The 20928-nt window shown below is 54.6% G+C and overlaps 10 protein-coding genes across 10 annotated transcripts; 6 read left to right on the top strand and 4 right to left on the bottom strand.

Moving 5' to 3' along the window:
- The first annotated feature begins 27 nt into the window (after positions 1-27).
- BAUCODRAFT_398848 (uncharacterized protein) lies at positions 28-1252 on the top strand. The gene has a single exon (XM_007676033.1). It carries the CDS (start codon positions 250-252, stop codon positions 1135-1137), a length of 888 nt encoding a protein of 295 aa, XP_007674223.1. The 5' UTR covers positions 28-249; the 3' UTR covers positions 1138-1252.
- Positions 1228-2387, bottom strand: BAUCODRAFT_398881 (uncharacterized protein). The gene is made up of 2 exons (XM_007676032.1): positions 1372-2387; positions 1228-1321 (listed from the first exon to the last, which is right to left on the bottom strand). The coding sequence occupies exons 1-2, from the start codon at positions 2343-2345 to the stop codon at positions 1318-1320; spliced, it is 978 nt and encodes a 325-aa protein (XP_007674222.1). The 5' UTR covers positions 2346-2387; the 3' UTR covers positions 1228-1317.
- Positions 2388-2717: 330 nt separating this feature from the next.
- On the bottom strand, positions 2718-4126 carry BAUCODRAFT_31625 (uncharacterized protein). The gene is made up of 5 exons (XM_007675426.1): positions 3899-4126; positions 3807-3845; positions 3123-3695; positions 2966-3066; positions 2718-2909 (listed from the first exon to the last, which is right to left on the bottom strand). Exons 1-5 carry the CDS (start codon positions 3977-3979, stop codon positions 2813-2815), a joined length of 891 nt encoding a protein of 296 aa, XP_007673616.1. The 5' UTR covers positions 3980-4126; the 3' UTR covers positions 2718-2812.
- Positions 4127-7762: 3636 nt separating this feature from the next.
- BAUCODRAFT_31622 (uncharacterized protein) lies at positions 7763-8030 on the top strand. Its single transcript, XM_007675425.1, has one exon. The coding sequence runs from the start codon at positions 7778-7780 to the stop codon at positions 7991-7993; it is 216 nt and encodes a 71-aa protein (XP_007673615.1). The 5' UTR covers positions 7763-7777; the 3' UTR covers positions 7994-8030.
- Positions 8031-8273: 243 nt separating this feature from the next.
- On the bottom strand, positions 8274-10371 carry BAUCODRAFT_31620 (uncharacterized protein). The gene has a single exon (XM_007675424.1). It carries the CDS (start codon positions 10247-10249, stop codon positions 8693-8695), a length of 1557 nt encoding a protein of 518 aa, XP_007673614.1. The 5' UTR covers positions 10250-10371; the 3' UTR covers positions 8274-8692.
- A 243-nt stretch (positions 10372-10614) lies between these two features.
- BAUCODRAFT_104269 (uncharacterized protein) lies at positions 10615-12979 on the bottom strand (the record flags this gene model as incomplete). Its single annotated transcript, XM_007676031.1, has 5 exons — positions 10615-10794; positions 10855-11159; positions 11252-11363; positions 11425-12443; positions 12501-12979. The coding sequence occupies 5 exons, from the start codon at positions 12977-12979 to the stop codon at positions 10745-10747; spliced, it is 1965 nt and encodes a 654-aa protein (XP_007674221.1). The 3' UTR covers positions 10615-10744.
- Positions 12980-14143: 1164 nt separating this feature from the next.
- BAUCODRAFT_66046 (uncharacterized protein) lies at positions 14144-15007 on the top strand (the record flags this gene model as incomplete). Its single annotated transcript, XM_007675599.1, has 1 exon — positions 14144-15007. One exon carries the CDS (start codon positions 14144-14146, stop codon positions 15005-15007), a length of 864 nt encoding a protein of 287 aa, XP_007673789.1.
- Positions 15008-15535: 528 nt separating this feature from the next.
- BAUCODRAFT_53708 (uncharacterized protein) lies at positions 15536-15841 on the top strand (the record flags this gene model as incomplete). The annotated part of the gene is made up of 1 exon (XM_007675481.1): positions 15536-15841. A coding segment is annotated over one exon (306 nt), but the record flags the coding sequence as incomplete, so codon positions are not given.
- A 1437-nt stretch (positions 15842-17278) lies between these two features.
- Positions 17279-18073, top strand: BAUCODRAFT_146262 (uncharacterized protein; the record flags this gene model as incomplete). Its single annotated transcript, XM_007676030.1, has 1 exon — positions 17279-18073. The coding sequence occupies one exon, from the start codon at positions 17279-17281 to the stop codon at positions 18071-18073; it is 795 nt and encodes a 264-aa protein (XP_007674220.1).
- A 1150-nt stretch (positions 18074-19223) lies between these two features.
- BAUCODRAFT_398672 (uncharacterized protein) lies at positions 19224-20663 on the top strand. The gene is made up of 3 exons (XM_007676029.1): positions 19224-19970; positions 20038-20534; positions 20660-20663. The coding sequence occupies exons 1-2, from the start codon at positions 19416-19418 to the stop codon at positions 20401-20403; spliced, it is 921 nt and encodes a 306-aa protein (XP_007674219.1). The 5' UTR covers positions 19224-19415; the 3' UTR covers positions 20404-20534; positions 20660-20663.
- Positions 20664-20928: the final 265 nt, after the last annotated feature.

The following is a 20928-nucleotide window of genomic DNA, read 5'->3' as shown; positions in this document are numbered from 1 at the left end:
GGTTCGTAACCTATCCTCCTTCCCTGTATGCACCTGCTGTCGTCAGCTCCTGCCTGTCGCAACGGTGTTACAAGCTTATTGTCGTGAACGCAGCATCGTCGACAGTGGACTGCTTGCGTAGGTCTGAGCACGCTTAGGGAACGCCATGGTTCTGGCCTTTCCCCACTTCATGAACCATTCCTCCATCGTTTCCGTGACTTCAAGTTCAATTCAACTGATCAAGCGTGCGGTGCTGGTGCTGTAGCGGCCATGGCAACGCTGGCAGAGTGCCAGAATGCTGATCCGCAAAGCCAGGCACCGTCAACGCCAACCACGTATCCAAATTTAGAATATACCGCCAGCGCCGCCCAGAGCCTGCTGGATTACCGATGTGAGCCTCCGTCACCGAAGCAAACTGATGCAAGGCCTTCGTCACCGGAGATGCAAGCGAGACGGTCACCGTCGCAAGCACAAGCCCCACAGTCACCACCACAGAACCAAGCAGGACCGGCGCCGCAGCCACCCACAACCACAGCAGTCAAGCGATCCTTCGCTGAGTACCAGACCGGCTATCGCAGACCGTACCGCACGCTGGCACCTGCTCCGCCACCCAAGAAACCATGCCTCGAGCCAAAGCAGACCAGCTTCTTCGACTTGCCAGCCGAACTCCGCATCCACATCTACGAGCTGGTCCTGGTCAACGTGCGCATTCAGATCCTGCCACTCGAGTCCAAAGACCACCGGACGCCCCACGCTCTCATTCTGGCGAGCCGGCAAGTCCGCAACGAAGTTCTGCCCATCATCCACAGCAAATGTCGCATCCGCGCTAACGTCACGGACTTCAATTTCTCTGGGCTGGTGGCGTGGATGGACCGCATCCCGTCGGGTCAACAGGCCATGCTGTGTAAAAACGAGCAACTCGAAATCAATCTCTGCACCTCGCTCAAGCCGGATTCCCGGAGTTTTGCGGTCGGATTGAGGAAGTGGTTGGAGATGCGGAAGGATCCGCACCGCTCGCAGCCGAACTGGCAGTATTCAGGCCCGACGCCGAAGAAGGGCGTGGCGAGCGATCTCCGGCGGCGTGCGAAGAGGATGAACCCGCCGGAGAAGCGCGGGGAGTTTCTCGCGATGCTTGATGCGATTGGAGTGGTTGTTTAGATACTTCGAGCGTTGCAAGGCCTTCTCAACCGGGACTGGCTATAGGCGTTCAGGAAAAGATGGCTTGTCATTAACTGCTTACGGTACGGCATGACTCCGTTACAGGGTAATGGAGAAGCGCGCGATCGCTTCGAGTTTCTGCATCTCGCGTCACTGGACAGAAGGCAGACTTCTACATGGTTAACTGTAGCCATTAGTCACTAATGGAAAAGTGGTGGAAAATTGGATGATTACTCGGGGCGTATCTTCCCTCTCCGCCGTCTCATCTCCTCCACCCTTCGTCTATCCTCCTCAAACCCTTTCACTAGCTTACCTGCCTCCGCCTTCCGTCTCTCTCGATTTTGGAAGCGATAGAAGTCCTCGTTGACTTTACTCTTCTCCCGCTTCCGTAGATCCTCTTCCTTCATCTTGACATCTTCATCCCGTGCAAGGCCTACTCTGGCCCCTCTCGTCACAGTTATAAAGCCATCTGCATCCGGTACAGAGTGCTGTCGAGCAAGCGCTTTGGCTTTTGCAGCTTCCTGGGCAGCGAATGCTGTCATGAACTCGTCGACGCTGTTTTGAAGCGTGGCGTGGTCCGGGTAGCTGAGCTTGTGGTGCGCAAGGTAACGAGCAGAACCTAAAGGAGGGAGTTTGCCTTCTATGCCTGCACCCCAGATGATGTTGCGCTTCTCCCTGATTGCCCGTCGTGCCTCCCTTAGTGCTAGGTCGGCGGAGGCCTTGTCCACAAACGTCACGACTGCTGTCCCGCCACTACGGTGTAGCTCTCTGTCCCAAACATCAGGCAGCAGGCCAACTTCCTTCCCTGCATCCTCGCCGTTTTCGATTTGACTTCGCTTGCGCTTCTTGCCGCGTGACGGCGCAACAGGCGCAGTGATGCCTTTGCCCACTCTTGCGCCTTCAAAGTCTACTCGCTCAATCCTGGCACCACCTAACTGGTCGGCGAACAGCGAGCGAATGTGCGTCTCGGTTGCATCGATAGGTACATTGACCAGAAACACTTCTCGCGGTGTGTCATCCGTAGGCACCTTCGGTGCGTTAGCGCGGAGGTAGAGGTGATGCGTTGCAGTCTGCGTATATGATGGAGTGGCCGGGTACTGCAGCGGCAAGACTATAAAGTCGTTGACAGCTGGCGGCACCGCCGTCTTCTTGTTACCTGGCATCGGAACCATCGTGGTGCGATCCAATATTGGTCCCGAACACCACATGCAGCGTACTCAAATTCGAAGCCTAGCGGATACGTGCTTGCCTGGTTTGGTTAGCGTGGAACTCTCGCTGCAAACTTTCATGTATGCCACTCCTTTGATGCTATGCTACCTTTCTACGTGTCTCCGAAGCTCACTATGCTCCGCATATACTGGACTTGGGATATAGTACATGATGGGGTGTTCTTGTCACAGCCATTGTGGCTAGATTCGAGCATTACCTCCACCGCACTGTCATCAATGATGCCCCGTAGCTAGGACGCCTGAAGGCTTCCACCATGCGCCACGTGATGGAACTCGGAAGAATTCACAGATCCTCGCCGCAACATGGAGCATCACACTGTGCAACGGAGCTCTACGGGAGATTGCACTAAACGAGATGGACAATCATCTTTTGTTTCACATCAACTGCATCGACTATGAAGCTCGAACGATACAGAGAACATAACAAGGGAACAGTATGCTAGTATTCAAGCTCTTTCCTCGGCGTTCAGCGTGCTGTCGAAGGCGGACCACTCACTTTGTTGATCGTACACCCGGCCCATACGTCCCTTGCTGTATGCGAGGCTGCAATTGGCCTTGTCAGCTATCTGTCGATCGAACGAGAATAAACTTGAGCTTACCGTCCCTTGCCCTTCACAAGCGTGTTAAGCCAAACCTCATTTCCATCAACCGTCGTGGCGGCTTTGGTCACTCTACCGAGACCCGTAGGCGCGTAGTTGGCCTGAGAGAAGCGTTAGCTGCCAAGGCTGGACTCCGAGCATACTACTCTGAACTCACGTAGATGCCTTCCCATGATTTCTTCGGCGCAGCATAAACCTCATGCATAATGCTGATGTGTGCCAGCTTGTCAAGGTCGCGACGCCACCATTCCATAGTTTCAGTATGTAGCGGACCATGAGCGAATTGATGCATGTAGTCCTCATTCTCGAAGTAGACCATAACCATGTACTCGGATTGAACGCCACGATCAGCCACCGACAGCCATGGCGACGCACCGAGGTAGCCCCATTGTTTCGACTCCGCGTCGAGCTGTTCCATCATGCGTCTGAAGTAGTCGCCTACTGTGTTGTAGCCTGGACCGAACACGCCCAGAGGATGATTCGAGCGCACCGCTAGCATGATGGCGCAAAGCGAGCTTCCGGCAGGCTCTTCATGGGTGCCTTTCTCGGATGGAAACACAACCGCCGTCCGACCAGGGATCACATTATTCATGTACGGGTTGTGAGTTATGCCGAAAGCCTTGAGTAGCGTGGTAACGATTTCGTAGCCGAGAAATAGAAAAGCTGGTGCCACAAGCGCAATGTTGCGGTACGGCAGTAGACAGATTAAGCCTTGGATTACAGCGCCAACTGTCGAGTATCAGTATTGAAAGTCTTCTGAAGGGCACCCCTTTGGAGTCCCACCCTATTTGAGGAGACACTCGTTAGCAATCGAGACACTATGGCCGCTGATGGCGCTTACCAAAAGCCACACATGGAGACTGTAGTTGTCCTTGACCAGCTGTAGCACTCTGTCAGTCTAGAGTCGGTCTGGACAGGGCGGGAGATACGCACAGAGAGCAACATATATGGATTCGAAAAGTACTGCGACTTAGGTCGTGCCGCAAAGGGCTTGAAGATGGGCTCGTACGCCATGGCTATACTGGAAATATCGGTGACACTCGACAGTAGGAAGACGGGAGGCGCGAGAGGAAGCAGACGAGAGACGTTCACTCTGTCTTATCAATTGACCATCGCCTACCGTCTCAGCCCAGTAAGCGCACTCAGGTCGCCCGACGCAAGCCACATTCTCGTTGGTATACTTTGACAAGGTCCTCAGCTACAGAGGTACATGGTGCTGATCTGCCCGGCGCAGCGTGCTCCAGAACCTTAAGGGTGAGGGACAGCACTAGATGCGCAGGACGTGGGACTTCCCCCGCTGCTCCCGAAAGCCAGAGACCGGGGTGGCCGGAGCAGGCATCGAACTTCGCTTACCTGTCACTTTGCGCATGCGCTGAGCGACGGCAAGTGGCATAGTCGACCGCGCTTTACGCCCAGTAATGCTCGTACTCAGTAACATAGCTCATCAACAGTAAGTTTGAATAGTTCAGCTTGAAGATGGTAATACTGGACGGAGGAAACTGCCGACAGCAAGCGCACCTTGGCCGTTTGATGTAAGCGTGGCAGTGCGGGAAAGACAAAAGATGGTTCTGCGGTGCGGCTGCTCATCTGCATTACAACCACGTTCCCGAGGCTTGGCATCACGCGGTCGAGATCGTTGCGGAAGCAAGCTTCACTGTTCAGTATTAGCCTGGGCATTGAGCCGTCTTCGCTACACACATTGCACTAATAGCCCGTCTCGGTAAGGTCTGGCCGTTGGAAACGCGAGCTTCTGCCTAGCTGAGCCATGTTCGGGTTTTAGCGTTGCGCTAATACTTCTCAGCTTCCGTCAGACGACACAAGACAAGAAGGTGTGGATAGTTTAGCGACACAGACCATGTCGGTCGTAGCTTGCTTTCAAGCACAAATTCCGTCCGCTAACATCCACATTCGATGCGGGAAGAGCAGAAGAACACCCTCCATCGCAGCCTCACGTATTGGGCGCCTGGGTCGCTCATAACTCGAATGCGAGTGAAAGGTGCTCGATGCCATATAGCAATGGAGCAAACCTGCTAAATGCTCATGCCTTCTCCGGGTCATTGATGCCACCACTAGTGATAACGTAAGTCGCTTCGCGCTCAGGGCAGTCCGTGGAACATGTCAGCGGACTACTTCATTATCGTGAGATTTTGTGAGCTCACCTGGAGAGTCTTGGACCTTCGCCACTCTTTCCTCACCCCTGCCCTTCCTCAAGAGGATGCGTGTGGTACTGGCGTGCGCGACAACATGTCCTCCGAGAGGTTTCCTGCCGTCAGCACCAGCGAACAGTGTCGAGGCACCTGGATCGCTCTGGACTTGGTTCGTCATGAAGACGACAATGTTGAACTCGTCGGCAGTGGTCGCCAGCGCCCGAAGGAACAGGCCTAACTTCTGCTGACGCTCTGACAGTTCGCCACGCCCAATGTAATCAGTACGGAAGAGTGCCATCAGGCTGTCGATAACCAGCAAACGATATTCTCCAGTGACAAACTGTTCTTGTAGTGTCATGAGGAGTTCGTGCTGGCCCTCGCTGTTGGGCGCATGAGCTTGGATGATGTTTTCGTTCGCAGTGTCCGGGTCGATACCGAAGCGCTCGGCGATCTGGACGATACGCTCGGGACGAAACGTGTTCTCGGTGTCTGCGAGACGACTTAGCTGATAACCGCGGTGGTGGCATGCCCAGTGTTCGGACTTACCAATCCACGCGACTTTGCCTTCGCCTCCGCCCTGAGACTTGGGCAACTGCGCTATAACAGAGAGCGTGTGGGCAAGCTGCGTCTTTCTACAACGGTACTCGCCAAACACCTCGTTGATGCTACCGGATTGGAAGCCGCCAGCAAGGATGGAGTCCCACTGCTTGCTGCCGGTCGATAGACGGAAGCAGCGCTGGCGAAGCACAAGCGTTTCTGCTGCAGTGATGAAGCCGCCAGCGTTAGGCTGTTAACACGTCAGTACTTGCGTAAGCCGTGAGGGCGACCAAGGCTTACCAGGCATTTACGAGCCGCTTCCTTGATCTTCTCTACTTTGATCTCGGAGAAGCCTCGAATCTTCAGGAGAGTCTTTGACATGGTCGAATGCACAGACTATGCGCTGTTGATCAGATGCTGCCTGCTGCAGATAACAAGGGCAAGACTCACGGCGACTGTGTGGAGACTAGCACCCTTCAGCTTGATGATGTCCGCTTGCCCAATGCCTGCGTTAGGACTTAGCGATCGGTATGCGACGAAGACTGTGTTAGTCTACTCACCATGATTCTGCAGCTGCTCAATGTCGACGATGAAACTCTCGCACTGCACAGCGCCGTTAGCGAAGTCATGAAGAGCGTACGGTTCGCTCACCTCGCCGTCATCGCTACTGGCTACCGAGGCAGGCATGTTGAATGCTGTCTACGCTGATGTACACTCGAACAAGCTGATCTGCGATATAATGTAGCAGCAAGTGCGAACCGATCAGTGCACATGAAGCGTAGATGGTGCGAGATGGTAGGAGATAGTGGAAGTGAAGGCGGGTAAGAAAAGGTGACGAGATATTCTGCTTGACAACATGAGGTGAGGTCGCCATTAATTCGAACTGCTAACGACAACCATGTTCGTGAGGCAGGTAGTTGTGCGCGCTTTCCCAAGCAAAGCTGGTGTGGTCGTCCTGAAGTCGACCTCACCTCTTGGCGCCTTTGCGATCACGGGGTGAAGAACTGACAATGCTGTTTTTTTTGCGCAACATTGGATGTAAATGAGAAGGCCAAACAGAGTATGATGAAGGTAGAGTCATAGAAAAGGGTAAGAAATACTTTTTACGCTTGCAGACAAGGTGTGCGCTTCCATTGTGCACCATGGCCATGCGATAATTCAACTGAGACTTGTGTATAAACACACAATGCTGCCTTCTCCATCTCCCATCACGCTTTCACGCGCTCCTGATCCTGATCCTCATCTGCTTGTCAACCTCCCTCACGCGCTGCTTCAAGCACATCCACAATGCAGGCGCGCCGGATTTATGCTTCGTACTAAGGTGCAGGTATATGCGGGGTATTCATAATGATCGTTAAGTATTGCCTGTATGTCCTCGGAGTCATGATCGTGACATCGTGCGGAGGAATCAGAGTGAAAAGGCTCGTCGAAGAGACCCGGATGATCGTCAATGAAGAGCCTCTGCGAAAACAAGAATGAAGGGTCAGGTTCGAGAGCAAGTGTCAGGCGTGTACCGCAAGCGATGCTCCCTAAGCAGCCACTGAAGTTGGCGCAACAGTAGCCTCGGCGGGTCCACCTGCGCTCGGCGCCTCGTCACCGTTCACAGCAGCAGGAGTCGTGCCGTTCTGGGCGACGTTCTGCGGGCAATCTCTGCTGATATGACCAGCCTCGCCGCACTTGTAGCATGTCTTGCTGGCAGCATTCGCGTTCGCGGTGCCATTTGGAGCGTTGCAGTCCCGTGAGATGTGGCCCAGCTTGCCGCAAGCGTAGCACTTGACAGTGGACTGAGCTTGGCAGTCGCGAGCAAAGTGGTTCGGACCACCACACTTGTAGCAAGTTGCGGCTTGGTTGTTTCGCACACCAGCATAGCCGCCGCGGTAGCCACCTCGTGCTGGACCGCCAGCGCCACGGCCTACGGGGGCTGTTGGAGTTGCGGGGCCGGTGGGAGGCTGCGAAGTCGCATTCGTATTTGGAGTTGGGCAGTTACGCTGAACGAGGGTCAGCAGGGCGAAACGACGGAGCGTAGCAAGGATGGACATACAGCCAAGTGGCCTGTCTGTCCGCATGAATAGCAGCGTGCGCCTCCAGCGCCGCCGCTCAGACGCAAGGTCGGGCAATCAGCCTGCACATGACCGAGCCCTTGGCAATGATAGCATTGCTTTGCTGGATCCATGTGTTAGTATTGAGGATATGTTACTCAAGTCTGTGCGGAGAGACATACTCTCAGTCGTTCTGGGCTGTGGGCAGGCATTGCTCTCATGTCCTATGGGCGGTCAGCAATTCTGCAATGAGCCGCGCTTTCCGATCTATTGTCTCGTTCTTACCCGGCTCCTTGCAGTTGTAGCACAAGCGCTCACTGCTCGTGCACACCTCCGCATAGTGGCCAACGTTGCCGCATTTGTAGCAAGCACGGCGGGAAAGAGATGCCATCTCCTCCACTACGCGTCTCCTCTACCTGATCTTAGTTCCTGCTACCTGTCAAACAGTACGTCAGCAGCCATCAACATCGACCAAGGATACCTTTGCGCAGCTTCCCGAGACAAACAGGCTCTTATCGCTAATCGCGCAAGCCGTGCCGCATGAGGAAGACGAGAGAAGCATACCTTCTGCTTGAACCTACCACACTCGACACTCCTTCTCTCCGTACAGACCACCTCTCCTTCTGCCCTCGCCCAACGACAGCGATTCCACTCTGCTCAGTGCGACGTTGAAGGTTGCTATGCGAGGAAGAAGAAACGAAGACCTTTCTGCGACTTGCAAACAGAAATTACTGACACTAGTGCCGCGGGAAGCAGATCGCTTCCCGTGGCCTTGATTGCGGGCTTGCGGACTTCTGATTGGACGTGCCACTTTGGGTCAGGTGCCGACCAAGATGGCGCACAAACATGCCAGCGGCTCTACGAAGACGGACGCCACCGCATCAGGCTGAAAACAGAGTGAAAGCACCGTCTCGATCTTTGATCATATCTATCGTCCTGCGCTCGTGAAAAGCTCATCTCACCGACCCCATCATAACAACGCTCATTCAGAATACTTGGACCACCTAGTCCTCCTTCTCTATCACAGCTGGTGCTTTGATCTGTCTTCCCTTCAAGAACTCCAGACCTTCACCAGCATAGCTGATCAGCGGACTGACCTCGACACCTGCGTCCTCGCCTTCGCTGACCACGATAGCCCCAGCGTCCTCCAGGAACTTGCGGCCGAGCTGCATAATGTCGCGCCTTGACGTCTGCGGTTCGTCTTCACCCGTGCCGGGTGCGTTCTTCAGTGCTGAGAACTCCTCTTCGCGTTTGACCTCCTGGCAAGCGAACTTGTCCATCGACAAGAAGGGGAAGCAGTCGAACACAAATTGTTCAAGCTTGATACCGTTCGGCTTGTCGGGTTTCACCTGCTCGCCGGTCTTCGAGTCTAGAGGAATGGAAGGTATCTTCTTCTTAGCCACGTGATGCGGTAGTTGATGTGCCCACTCAGGGATGCTTTGCAGGAAGCGGAAACTGTAGTAATGATTTACAATGTTGGCGGCGCGGAACTTGAGGAGACTGCTGTCTTTCGGGTCTTTTGCTTCAGCTGTCGCAGCGTCGATTTCAGAGTACTCCACGACGTCTGGCTTGCCGTTCTTCTGCAGGATAAGACCGACAGACTCCTTAGCGTCCCGCTTGCGGACAACTTTCGTCGCGATGTCAACGTCCTTCTCTGCGCTAAATCCGATGAATGTAGGATCAGCAACGCGTACAAGGCAGTTGTCGACGCCAAACATATGGATGTGCTGGACGCCACGCTTCTCCATATCTTGCACCACGCCGCTAGCGATCAAGGCAGCGTAAAGACCGCCGTTGCCGTCAGGAGCGACAGCAACCTTCCCTTTCGTCTCCAACAGAATCTTGCCGTTCATGCTCAGACATGGTAGCACACCTTGTTCGAAGATGACGACATTGTTGCGATCGAGGCCGAAGTATTTGTGCTCCTCGAAGAATTGCTCCGTAGGCTTGCGCGTTGGGCCAGAAGTCATGATGTACCACGGTACAACCGCATCCGTGCTGTGATGCTTCTTTGCCAGGTACTGTAGCTTGCGGATCCGCTCTGCCTGCAGTTGGAACAGTGATTTCTTGCTCGGGAGACCGATGTCGTAGCAACCCTTGGGCGCCGAGCTGCCCAGCCTCGTACCTTGCCCACCTGCCATGAGCACAACCGCAACCTGGTTCTGCGAGATCGACTCTAGACCGGACTTGTACCATTTCTCCAGATCGCCTTGCTTACTGTCGATGGTGGAAGTCGTCGCAGACTCCGGTAATTGCTCGAGTACGGGCTTCTCATCTTCGCTAGTCGGCTTCGGAGGGTTGAGCGCCTTGTCGGCGATCTTGTTAATGTGCTCCGGGTCAATGGGTTGCAGCTGCTGAAACAACTGTCCCTTCTCATGCGGTTTCAGATCATCCCAATATGTGAACACCTGTCCCTGACCAGCCTTCTCGTACTTCTCTCGTAGCTCTTTCAGATCAGCATCAGCAGGAGGCTCCGCCTGCGGCTCGCTTTCCTGCTTCTTTCCTCCCAGATTGAGGGCTGACAGCATGCTGTTGAGCGCGTTGTTGATCGTGGACGTCATATTTGCAAGAGTCACCAAGAAATCGGGAAGATGAAGGAAAAGCGGAGTCTGGATGAAAGAGAGCGGTCGACAGCGTTTACTACATACAGGCTGAGCTGAAGCTGCACATGTCAGCCTTGCTGATCCCTCTCTGCAAACAACGTTGCCCCGCAAACAGTCCGACGTCAATGGATGCAACACACTATTCCATGACTCGTAAGCAGACATGAGATGTGCATTTCGAGTTGTTGTCTTGGTGCCATACGGATATACAAACTTCGCATAGGCTACAAACATATCAACTTCGAACGCTATTGACTTGGAACAGACTTGACCGTGCAGACCGTTGGAGCTTGGGCGAATAACCGCATAAATCGAGAGTTGCTCGCGTCTTAAACCTGCATTATAAGCTATGTTACGGGAATCTAAATCCAATCGTGAAGCTCGTCGAGATGCATTAATTGATAGCACTGCACATTATGGGCCATCCAGATCGTCCACAATCGTTCCATCCTCTCATGGCATGCCCATGAACAGTGAGAGCAGCGCAGGGTAGTTCGGCGTCCCTACAGTCATAGAGTCAGCATGGGTCTGGATTGGATACGGTCACTCAGAGCTCCACTCACCCAGTCCTGTTACTGGGTCCCAGCCCTTAGCCGCGAAGAACCCTGAAGTCCCGCACCCGCTGTTGTTGCCGACAGTGATATCATGCAAGACTTGGGGATTGGAATAGAGCGTTGGGTTGATGAATCCGACGGTCGACTTGCCGGCTGCCAGCCGTTGAGCGTTGACGCGCGTCATGATGGCTCCCCAGGCCGGCGACGAGGCAGATGTGCCTCCAATCAGTGTCGGAGCGCCGGCATTAAAAATAAGAACATTGTCGCCGATTGCGCTGACGTCTGGGTACCCTCTGCCAGCCCGGTTGTATATCCTGATTGATGGGCAGAAGAGTCAGCTTGTCAGTCTCGGAAATTCGTGGGATGATCTATTCTGCGCTCTGCTTACCCGCCATTAGTGTAACACGAGGATGAGTTGTACGTGCAGCTGTAGTAAGGGTATGGTGGATTGGACGTTGCGAAGTAGTTCGCTACCGCGGAAGATTGGTAGTCGGGGATGGGGTAGATGTTGCTAAAACCTTCGAGCACGCATAGCCGGTCAGCACACGTTAGGGCTTACGACAACGTCGGCACGCTTACCTCCACCGGATGGGAAGCGCGTGACAGCTACTTCCTGGTCCTTCTGTGCACTGGCTCCAGGAGGAAGATAGGTCGCTCCGACAGTGGTGAGGTATGGGCAGGTCGCTGGGAAGTCGGGGCTAAAGATCGTTCCGCCAGGGCCTAAGCAGCCATCTGGGTTGTCGTCACCAGCCGGACCGGAAACACCAGAGTCGCCAGAAGATACGAAGACTGAGACACCTTGCATTCCCAATTTCATGAACTCATTGCACTGACGTTGCTGGTAGCTCGCTGGCAGGTCAGCTTCTTGGCCTCCGTAGCTGATTGATATTACATTGGTAGGCTTGTAGACACCACACTGCAGAGACCCTTTATAGCCGCCGGCTGCAGGATCCGGATAAGGCGGGTCTAGCGGGCTATTGCCAGTCTCGTTAAATGCCGAGTAGGTGCAGTAAGAGCCATCAATGGCGTCAAGGAAGTTGTTCAGGAAGCCTTCGTAGGTATAGTTGGACTCATATACCGGGTCGTCAGTCTGGAAAAGGATCGAGTTTTGCGGCCAGATGATAGGATATGAGATCTGAAAGTCAAGGTCTGACTCTGGACCAGCATTGAGTAGGTTTGTAGTCGGTGCCACGGCACCGTCAATACCGTCCAGCTTCGGGTGGGTCCCTTGCGGTATGTAAGGTGCCAGTGTTGCGAAGAAGAGGTTGAGGTCCGTCTGGGAGTAATAGTCACCGAGGTCTTCGAATATGCCAAGTTCGTTTCCTGGCTGCGCCGTCGTGCTGTTCGTGATGTTGTACATGGCCATGATGCAATTTGGTGTTATCACTACGTCGCAGAGAGCAAGACCAAGGCTTCCCAGTGCTGGCAGGCCCGGAGGCATGGGCTTCGTTGGCGGTGGCTTGGGCTTGCGATTGGGAGCGATCGCAGTGCGCTTTGCGATGTCCGACTCTGCAGCCTTTGGTGCGCGATTTGCATAGAGCTTGATTCCGGGCGTGACATAGTCGATGTGCTGCTTGATATGCGCCGGGACATGGTACCTGGTGCGTGTAAGCTCGATGCGCAGTCAATGCTGCACTGATCCAGATCATGCTTACTCGTCGCAAGCGATGCTGGTTGCACCTAAGCCGGCGTGCTCATAGAAGTGGTAGTTGGTCTGAAATAGCTCCTCAGCCTCGGAGGTCTTTGCATCAAATTGCAGCCACTGCTTGTTCGCCGATTGCGAAACACGACTCGCATGGATGCCTGCAGACTCGAGCCATGCTTTGACGGCTTCAACAGCATCATTTGCCGGCGCGAAGATGTCAATCACCTCTTCAGCCGAGAAATGCTTGCCATAGTTCGGAGATTCGGGATGAGACACAGACATAAGCATGCTGTGTCCCTTGTCGAGGTTGCTCTGAGTGAGGCCTATCCGCATGGGAAGCTTGACGTCCTCATACAATCTCTCGCGCTTGACCCACAATGAGCCTGGTGTACGCTTCTCGTGGAGGACATGACCGGAGTTTTTTGGCGTGGGTGCAGCCCAAGCGAAAGTGGCGCAGAACGCCATGAGGGGAAGAGTGTGGAAACGCATGATGAGAACTGCCTACCGGATCTCTGAAGCTGAAGAGGAAGCAATATGCTCGTTGCGACTTGGGCAAAGCTCACTATATGCGTTCCGCCCCCTCTCGGGCTTGAATTATCGCCGGCGGTGGCAATGCTATATATTAGACTTGCAGGAGGATCACGTAGACGGCATTGGAAGGCGCGCATCTATCGTTTGCGATGCCTGTGTCTGAGTGGGTGGTTTGGAAATTGCCTCGGACGATCAATCTGCGCGTCCCATAGTAGATGAAGAGATAATGCCCAGAGAGATCTTCAAGCCAACCAGAGAAGACGAAGAGTTGCCTTTGCGAAACGCGGGCATCGGGTGACTGCTAGATAAGGCAGGAGCTCACGCCGTAGAACCTCGGTGGGTGGACTACAAAGAATGGTCGACAGAGTAGCGTGGAAACCTCACGGTAGGTTGGTATTGGGCCTTCCTTTTACGGTGGTTGATCGACGCCTAGTGAATCTTAGCATACGGATAAGCTTGCAACATGACTCCACACTTTCTTGTCCGTCGATTGTACCCCTTGGTCATTTGACCGGCCTCCAAACGATAGATGCAACGGTGCGCATATCGCTGAAGTTCCGTGACCAGGCGCAACACTCTACGGTGCAAGGGTCAGTTCAAGTAAAGATTGGTGCCCTTCCTACCGCCTCCGAGCAGCACATGCAGTTCCGAAGAAGACCTTCGCGTTTCTTCGGCGGTATAGCTATGAAGACCCCGGTGACGGAAACCTCAGACGGGTGGAAAGGTTTGGCTCCAGACTCGAAGGGCCGGTCAAAAGCTCCTGAGTATCGCACGTGTGAAGCCGAGCAATTGAACTGCAGCTGTTTTGCTGGTGTTGCTACAACGGCGGGGGAGGCTGCTATTTGTCCGGGGTGGTTCACGATCAGTGGACCGGACCGAAGCGCACCTTGGATGAGCGCGACTGGGAAGACCTTGAAACGGACAACTTCCAATCGCTATTCGTCAATACTCCTATGCTTGCCTGAACTCCAACCCAGTTACCGGCTAGGCCGCACAAGCTCAGAATGAAGTCTTAGCTGTGTATCTGGACCCACTCTCTCACTCATGCCCAGGATATCTTGTTCGTGTTACTAACCCGGGATGCCTTTTCAATTTCGACTCCTTGCAGACACCTAAACTCGCATGGCGAACAGTGAGTTCGGATACGTTCGCAACTTCGAGCAACGGGACGCACTGCCGCCTTCGAACTGGATCGTTGTCCGCATTGACGGCCGTGGGTTTACCAAGTTGTGCAAGAAGTACGACTTTGAAAAGCCCAACGACTTCCGAGCGTTGAAATTGATGAATGACGCTGCAGTTGAGGTGTTACGCTCGTTTGTTGACGTTGTCATTGCCTACGGGCAAAGCGATGAGTACAGTTTCGTCTTTTACGAATCCACAACGCTCTTCGAGCGACGTGCAGCTAAGCTGGCTACGAGCATTGCCACCGCTTTCACAGCCGAATACTGCATGCAGTGGCCCAATCACTTCCCCGACAAGCCACTGACCAGGCCGTTTCCGACGTTTGATGGACGATGCGTATGTTATCCGAAGCGTAAGGTACTGCGGGATTATCTGAGCTGGCGGCAAGCGGATTGCCACATTAACAATCTTTACAATACTACCTTCTGGAGTCTTGTGCTTAAAGGCGGCCTGACAGCTACAGAAGCTGAACAGGAACTGAAAGGTACCGTCTCCAGTGACAAGAATGAGCTTCTCTTCTCACGTTTCGGCATCAATTACAACAAGGAGCCGCAGATCTATCGGAAGGGAACCGTTGTTCACCGGTCGCAGGAACCAAGCAGCTGCACAACTGGGGGTACCAATGGTTCGATGGAAGCAATCAAAATGCCAATTCCGGTCAGCAAAACACAGCTGGAGAAGGAGCGTAAGCGCAAACAGAAGGCCACAATCGTTGTGGAGAATGTCGACATCATAGGCGACGCTTTCTGGGAAACACATCCTGATATCCTGGCCAGCAAGCGCAATCAAGACTTCGGAGAATGAGAATTCCACAGAATACAAGCCTGCTCCCCCGGTGGAGTAGGTACGGCATACAGTGTCAGAAGCAGAAACCCTATTTGGCCTACCGATGGCGAACGTTACCGGGCAGTGCCACCACCAGATCTGATGGTGTCGTGCTACCTTGCCTTCATGACCGATTCTGGCGTACAGACAAACGCGTGGAGCTGTCCGCGAGTGAAGGCTAGATGACTGAGCAGACCTCCGCAAAGCAGGACCAAGTCATCAATGAATAAGTCTGCTTCGACCTACAAGGTGTTGTGCCTCGGCACACAATCAGTATATCTTGGGGCTTGCGAACCTCCGAAAAAGTTCAGACATGGTGTAATTTTCGGCTCGATAGATAAAGCGGTTTGCAAGATAGTGCAGTCGGTCGGAGAGGCGGAGAATGTGCCTGTAGCGCGCGGAAACAGCCGCACTCGCAGCTCGCTCCGCCAAAATTTGAACGAAATCTTGGCGCGCTCTTTCTCCAAGTCTACTGCGCATTCATTGATTCTATCGCAGTCCAGCTGCATGGACACTGGTGCCTACCTTCGCAAGCAAGGTTGGCTTGGTGACGGTCATTCACTTGATCATACGGGTAAAGGCATCAAAAGGCCTTTGCTCGTCAGCAAGAAGGTCGACGTACTTGGAGTCGGCCTGAACAAGCATACAGCTGTCTCGGATCAGTGGTGGCTGCGCGCCTTCGATCAAGGTCTCAAGGCATTGGGCACGGGCCAAGAGAGTGTATTGAGTCAAGTACAAAAGCACGGAGTGAGTCGAGGCGGCCTGTACGGACGGTTCGTGAAGGGAGATGGTGTGCCGGGCACTATTGGATCAAGTCCAGCCAAGTCCACACCTATAGAGCCAAGCACTCCGGCCGAGCTTATATCGGAGTCTACAACCACGATGGCAATCGATATACCACCTCCAGACAAGCTGGAGCGAGTCGTGGGCCAGCATGCAGACGCAAATGCTAAAGCGGCCCAGATGCATGTGCTGCAGAATCCACAAGACGCACCTAGCGGCATGCTTAAAATGCTCGACAGGAAGCGAAAGCGAGCGGAGAGACCCGTGGAGAAGCGCGCACGACGGAAAACCGAGAGGCAGGAGCGATCAATTCAGCATGCAGCAGACGCAAGGCAGCAAGCCATCGAGGATGGCACATTCGATGCAGAAAGAGAGGCAGAGCGAAGACGAGAAGCCGAGGTGAATAAGCAAGCCAGTGCATTCGTGCTAGAGGCACAGCGGGCGGGCATTATTCCAGTCGGTCCGAACGAGATTCGCAAAGGCCTCGTTCCTACTGGCGCCAATGCAGTAATGAAGCCGCTGGACGCGAATGGACTGCTCGCTGCCCTTATTGCGCAGACAGGCTTGGCGGACAGGACAGAGCAGGCTAAGAAAGGCTCGATCAAGGCGCAGAAGTACGCCCGAGAGAAGATGAAGCGTGAGCTCAAGCGAGCTGCGAAGGCGTTCCTGACTGGCGAGAAGCCGCCTTCCGAAATGACACTCGAGGAGAGGAAGGCTAGGAAGGAAAAGAAAAGGCTTCAACGGGCTGCGAAGGAGAAGGTGGTGAAGGAGACTCTCGCTGAGCGCACGGCGAGACGTGAGGAGACGGCTCGCAGAAAGCGAGACGCTCGAGCCAATAGGGCTCAGGAGAAGGCGGAGATTGAGAAGATCATCAAGCTTCGCGATGCGGCTGCAGCAGCCGGCAAAACCGTGGAGGAATATGAAGCCGAGCTCGCGGCTAACGTCAGGGCTACCGACGAAGCCAGCAATGAGTTCGATGCTGGCGTTGATGAGGTCAGACTCGGCGTGAACAGTAAAGGTGGCCAGAGGAAGATCCCAGGCGTCGGTGCGGTTGATCGTTACCCCACCAAAGGCGAGAAGAAGCTGAAAAAGATCAAAGCCATGGCCATCGAGCAGAACAAATCAATTGAGCAAATCCACCAAGTTCTTGCCGCTGAGCGCAGACATAAGGAGATTGAGGAGAAGGAGAAAGTCGACCGCTACCGCGCAATGAAGCACGGTATGACGTTGCTGGAGTACAGGCATGCCCTAGCTAAGGGCGATGTGCACGTGCCGAAGGTTGAGAAGAAAGATTACCCGCAGGAGAAGCTGGACGAGTATATGAAAAGGGCGCAGGAGAAAGGTGTGAGCCTTGAAACATACATCAAGCGGCGAGAGGAGAAGTATGCCGCGAAACAGGTGGAGAAGCTGGGCAATCCTTATTAAGCGGATCTTCATAATGCTGCTACAAGCGGTGCCGACATCATTATGGCTGACGACAAACCAATGAGAAACGGTCATGCAGACCAGGGCGCATCACTTGGCTTCGTGGTAGACACTGCTGGCGACGCTACCCTCGGACAACTCGCACCGTCCCTGAGCAAGAAGGTTAGGAAACAAGGCGAACCTGATCCGCTCTTCACCGGAGCCGTGTCACATATTGTCGACAAGAAGCCGCTCGCCATCGTTGACACCGAAGGCAACGAGACATTCCGCTGGGAACCGCACATGCCTGTCCCTATGGACCCCCGTCTCTGGCAAGGCGTTGTCGTCAAAGAGCTTCCGAAAGCCGTCCGGAAAGTCCGCCGTGACTGGATGGCTGCCCGTCGCGCGGAGAAGAAGAGTCGCGAATCACAAGGCAGCAAAGCACCGCTCCAGAAGAAGAGTAAAGGTCAGCGCAAGGTCGAGGCTCGTGAGGATTTCGTCAAGAAGGTTTTGCACGAGAGCCGTCAAGCCGTCAAGAATGCTCCCGATGGTGTGCGGCCGGCCGAAATTTATGTCAGCATCGATGGCATCAACGACGTGCCGTTGGTGAAGGTGGAGTCATTGTACGGACCGTTCAAGAAGGGCGAGTTGGCCTTGGCACGAACGGTGGCCCGGCGGGTGTTGAGGAATGTGAAGCGGGCGCTCAAGGCGGAGAAGGGGAAGGGGAAGGGGAAGGGGTGGAAGAAGAGGGAGCGGGCTGCGAAGGATGCAGCGACGAATGCGGGGATCAGTGGGTTTGTAGATCGTGCCAGGATAGACGTCAAGGCTGGGAGTGCGGTCAAGGATCTGTTGCTGTAAGCCAGACTATGATGTCGGAATAGCGCCGCTTTCGTTCACTATCAATCGCTGAGCGCAGTAAAAAAGTTGGCAATCTACGGAGTCGACGTGGGTATGTTGGCATGCTCTCGAAGACATACTTGCTATGCCGAACTCTCCTCAGAAAGTACTCCACTCGGAAGCTTCTCGCTGCTGACAACATTCACCCGTCAAGACATATCCACTGCTGCGACTCAATGACCCGACCGTCCGCCATCTGCGAGACTGTGTAAGCCTAGCCCTCCGTATCACCGGTGCCGATCTCATGGACTCACGACCACGACAGCGGCTTGTCAGAACCCGCTGGATTCCTTGGCCTTAACCACACTCACCGGTCAGATTTCCTTCTTGTCACCACTCGAAAGTGGATGTGTGGGAGTGTGCTTTGCCCTGAAAATTACCCGACAAGGCTCAGCACCTCAATGGATACATTACACGCTACATGCCGCATGAGCGTATTGTTTGCTCCACACGTATTCCAGAACACCGCGATCTTCACTGGAGTAAGTCTACAATCACCGTCACGCCGTCCCTACTTTCACAACTGGGAACCTAAGAATACACGAAAGCTCAGGTTGTACTCGTTGTTAGTGGCGTTCGGACTTCCAGGACGGTGCCAAGTGTAAGTAGGCTTTGATCTCGCTGCCGTCGTCTTCGATTTGAGGTGGGTGAGAAGGGTGGAGCGGAATGTGTCGGGGTACTTCTTCGTAATGCATGCCTGATACGATTTACCATCTTATTCAGTCTCCTCGGCCACATGTTGACTTTCCATTCCCAATTCTTGTCGTATCGGTATCCGCCAAGTTGATCGCCCCTGAGATGGAACCTGCCGTTGTAGCGGAGCGTCGTGACGCACAATAAACCTGAGCAACAGCATAGGATTCGTGGCTGCGTATATAGGTCTACGTCTCCGTACGGAGAGTATTCATCGAGACGCATACGGGCGTGACCAACGCAGAACGCGGCCTTTGTGGTCAAACTTCCCCTTGGCTACAGTACCCATGCGGATGACTAGACAGCTCCTTCACCACCTTGATCAGTATTACAGCGTGCGAGCACAGTACACGACCCGATGCATCAGCATTCACATCTTCATCGTCGAATTTAAGGAGAGAAACCCGCGTTCGCTGTGGTACTGACTACTGAAACAGTGGAGTCGAAGGTCCAAGTCAAGCCGGAACCAAACCCCACCAAATGGAAGGATTCCATTTCCTGCAATCAGGCTAAGAGTATTTCACCACGCTTGCCTACCACAACAGCAACAATGAAGTATATAACATAAGAAACCCCCCTCCCTCCAACCCAACCAGAAACCCGACGAAAAATGACCACCCGCCCTCGCCGCCGAAAATGGGCCCTCATCACCGGCGTCTCCCCGTCCGGACTTGGCTCTGCACTAACCCAAGAACTCCTCCGGCGCAGCATAAACGTGATCGCCACCACCCCGGACGCCTCCCTCCAGCCCCTAGCACACCTCTCCTCGCCCACACCCACTTACACGAAACTAGCAACGCTCCACCTGGACGTCACATCCGCTCCCTCCATCTCCACAGCCGTCTCCCAAACCTCGGAATTCACGGGCGGGAGACTGGATTATTTGTTCAATAATGCCGGGTACGGGTACATGTCCCCCCTCCTCTCCGCGGACTTGGACGCCGTGCGGCGAAATTTCGAGGTGAACGTTTTTGGGTTGTTGGCCGTGACGCAGGCTTTCTTCCCTCTGCTGCGGGAGGCGAGGGGGGTGGTGGTGTGCGCGGGGAGTATTGCCGGGCTGTCGGGTTGCTATCAGCCGTTTATCGGCAGTTATTCCGCGTCCAAGGCGGCGGTGGGGAAGGTGGGGGATACGTTGAGAGTCGAGTTGGCGCCGTTTGGGGTGAAGGTGAGTTTCTGTAACCCCCTCGCTCTGCTTGTCCCGACACTTTCTGGAGCTCTGATTGTGGCGATAGGTCGTCACGCTAGTGACAGGCGACGTGCGTACGCAGTTCTGGGAGAACGCTCGAGCGGCTTCGCCTCGTCTCGCCCCGGACTCGCCGTACGAGCCGATTCGTGCGAAGGCCGAGGCGATGATGGCGGGGAAGACGAACCCGGCTGGCCAGCATGAGGCGGAGAGGTGGGCGAAGGAGGTGCTGAATCAGGTACTCGCGCCATCGCCGCCAGGTCATGTGCGGAAAGGGTTCTTGGCGTGGGCGATGTGGATTGTCAGCTTGTTGCTGCCGTACTGGTTGCTTGATTGGCTGTATGCGCGGACTTCCGGGTTGGGAGAGCTCAGAGGGCACGTCATAAAGGCGAGATCGGTGAAGAAGACGCAATGATAGTGACTACACCTCAAACCTCACCGCCTCATCTTCTTCTCCAACCTCCTCCTCTTCACCTCAAACGCACCCCCCATCCCACTATCCCTCGGCCCGTCCGCCACACTCCCACTCCCTCGCTTCCGACTCCGATCCAACACACTCTCTCTTCCCCCTTTCCGCCTCGTCACCTCCCCAATCCGATCCGCCGCATCCCCCAACCCCCTCCACTCCTCCCCTCCAAAGCCACCCGCCACCTCATCCCTTCTCGGTCCACGATCCTTCTTCGCCTGCTTCGGCAAACGCACCAGATTCATCTCTTCGTACTCCCGCCTTTCCGCATCCTCCGCCATTTGCTTGGCGTTCTTCGTCCGACGTCCGGCCAGCGCGATGGTGCTGCCTATACTCGGTTCGGCTATGGGTGCGTCGGCGAGTTCGGTGGAGATGTATTCGTCCACGATGCGTGAGCGAGTTGGTCTCCTGCTATTCTCTTTTTGCTCGCGGGACTCGGGGGTGGGCATGGCGGTGGCGGAGATGCGGGGCGGG

Source organism: Baudoinia panamericana (assembly GCF_000338955.1).
Source record: "Baudoinia panamericana UAMH 10762 unplaced genomic scaffold BAUCOscaffold_3, whole genome shotgun sequence".
Lineage (NCBI taxonomy): Eukaryota > Fungi > Ascomycota > Dothideomycetes > Mycosphaerellales > Teratosphaeriaceae > Baudoinia > Baudoinia panamericana.
This window is presented reverse-complemented; position numbering and strand designations above follow the sequence as displayed.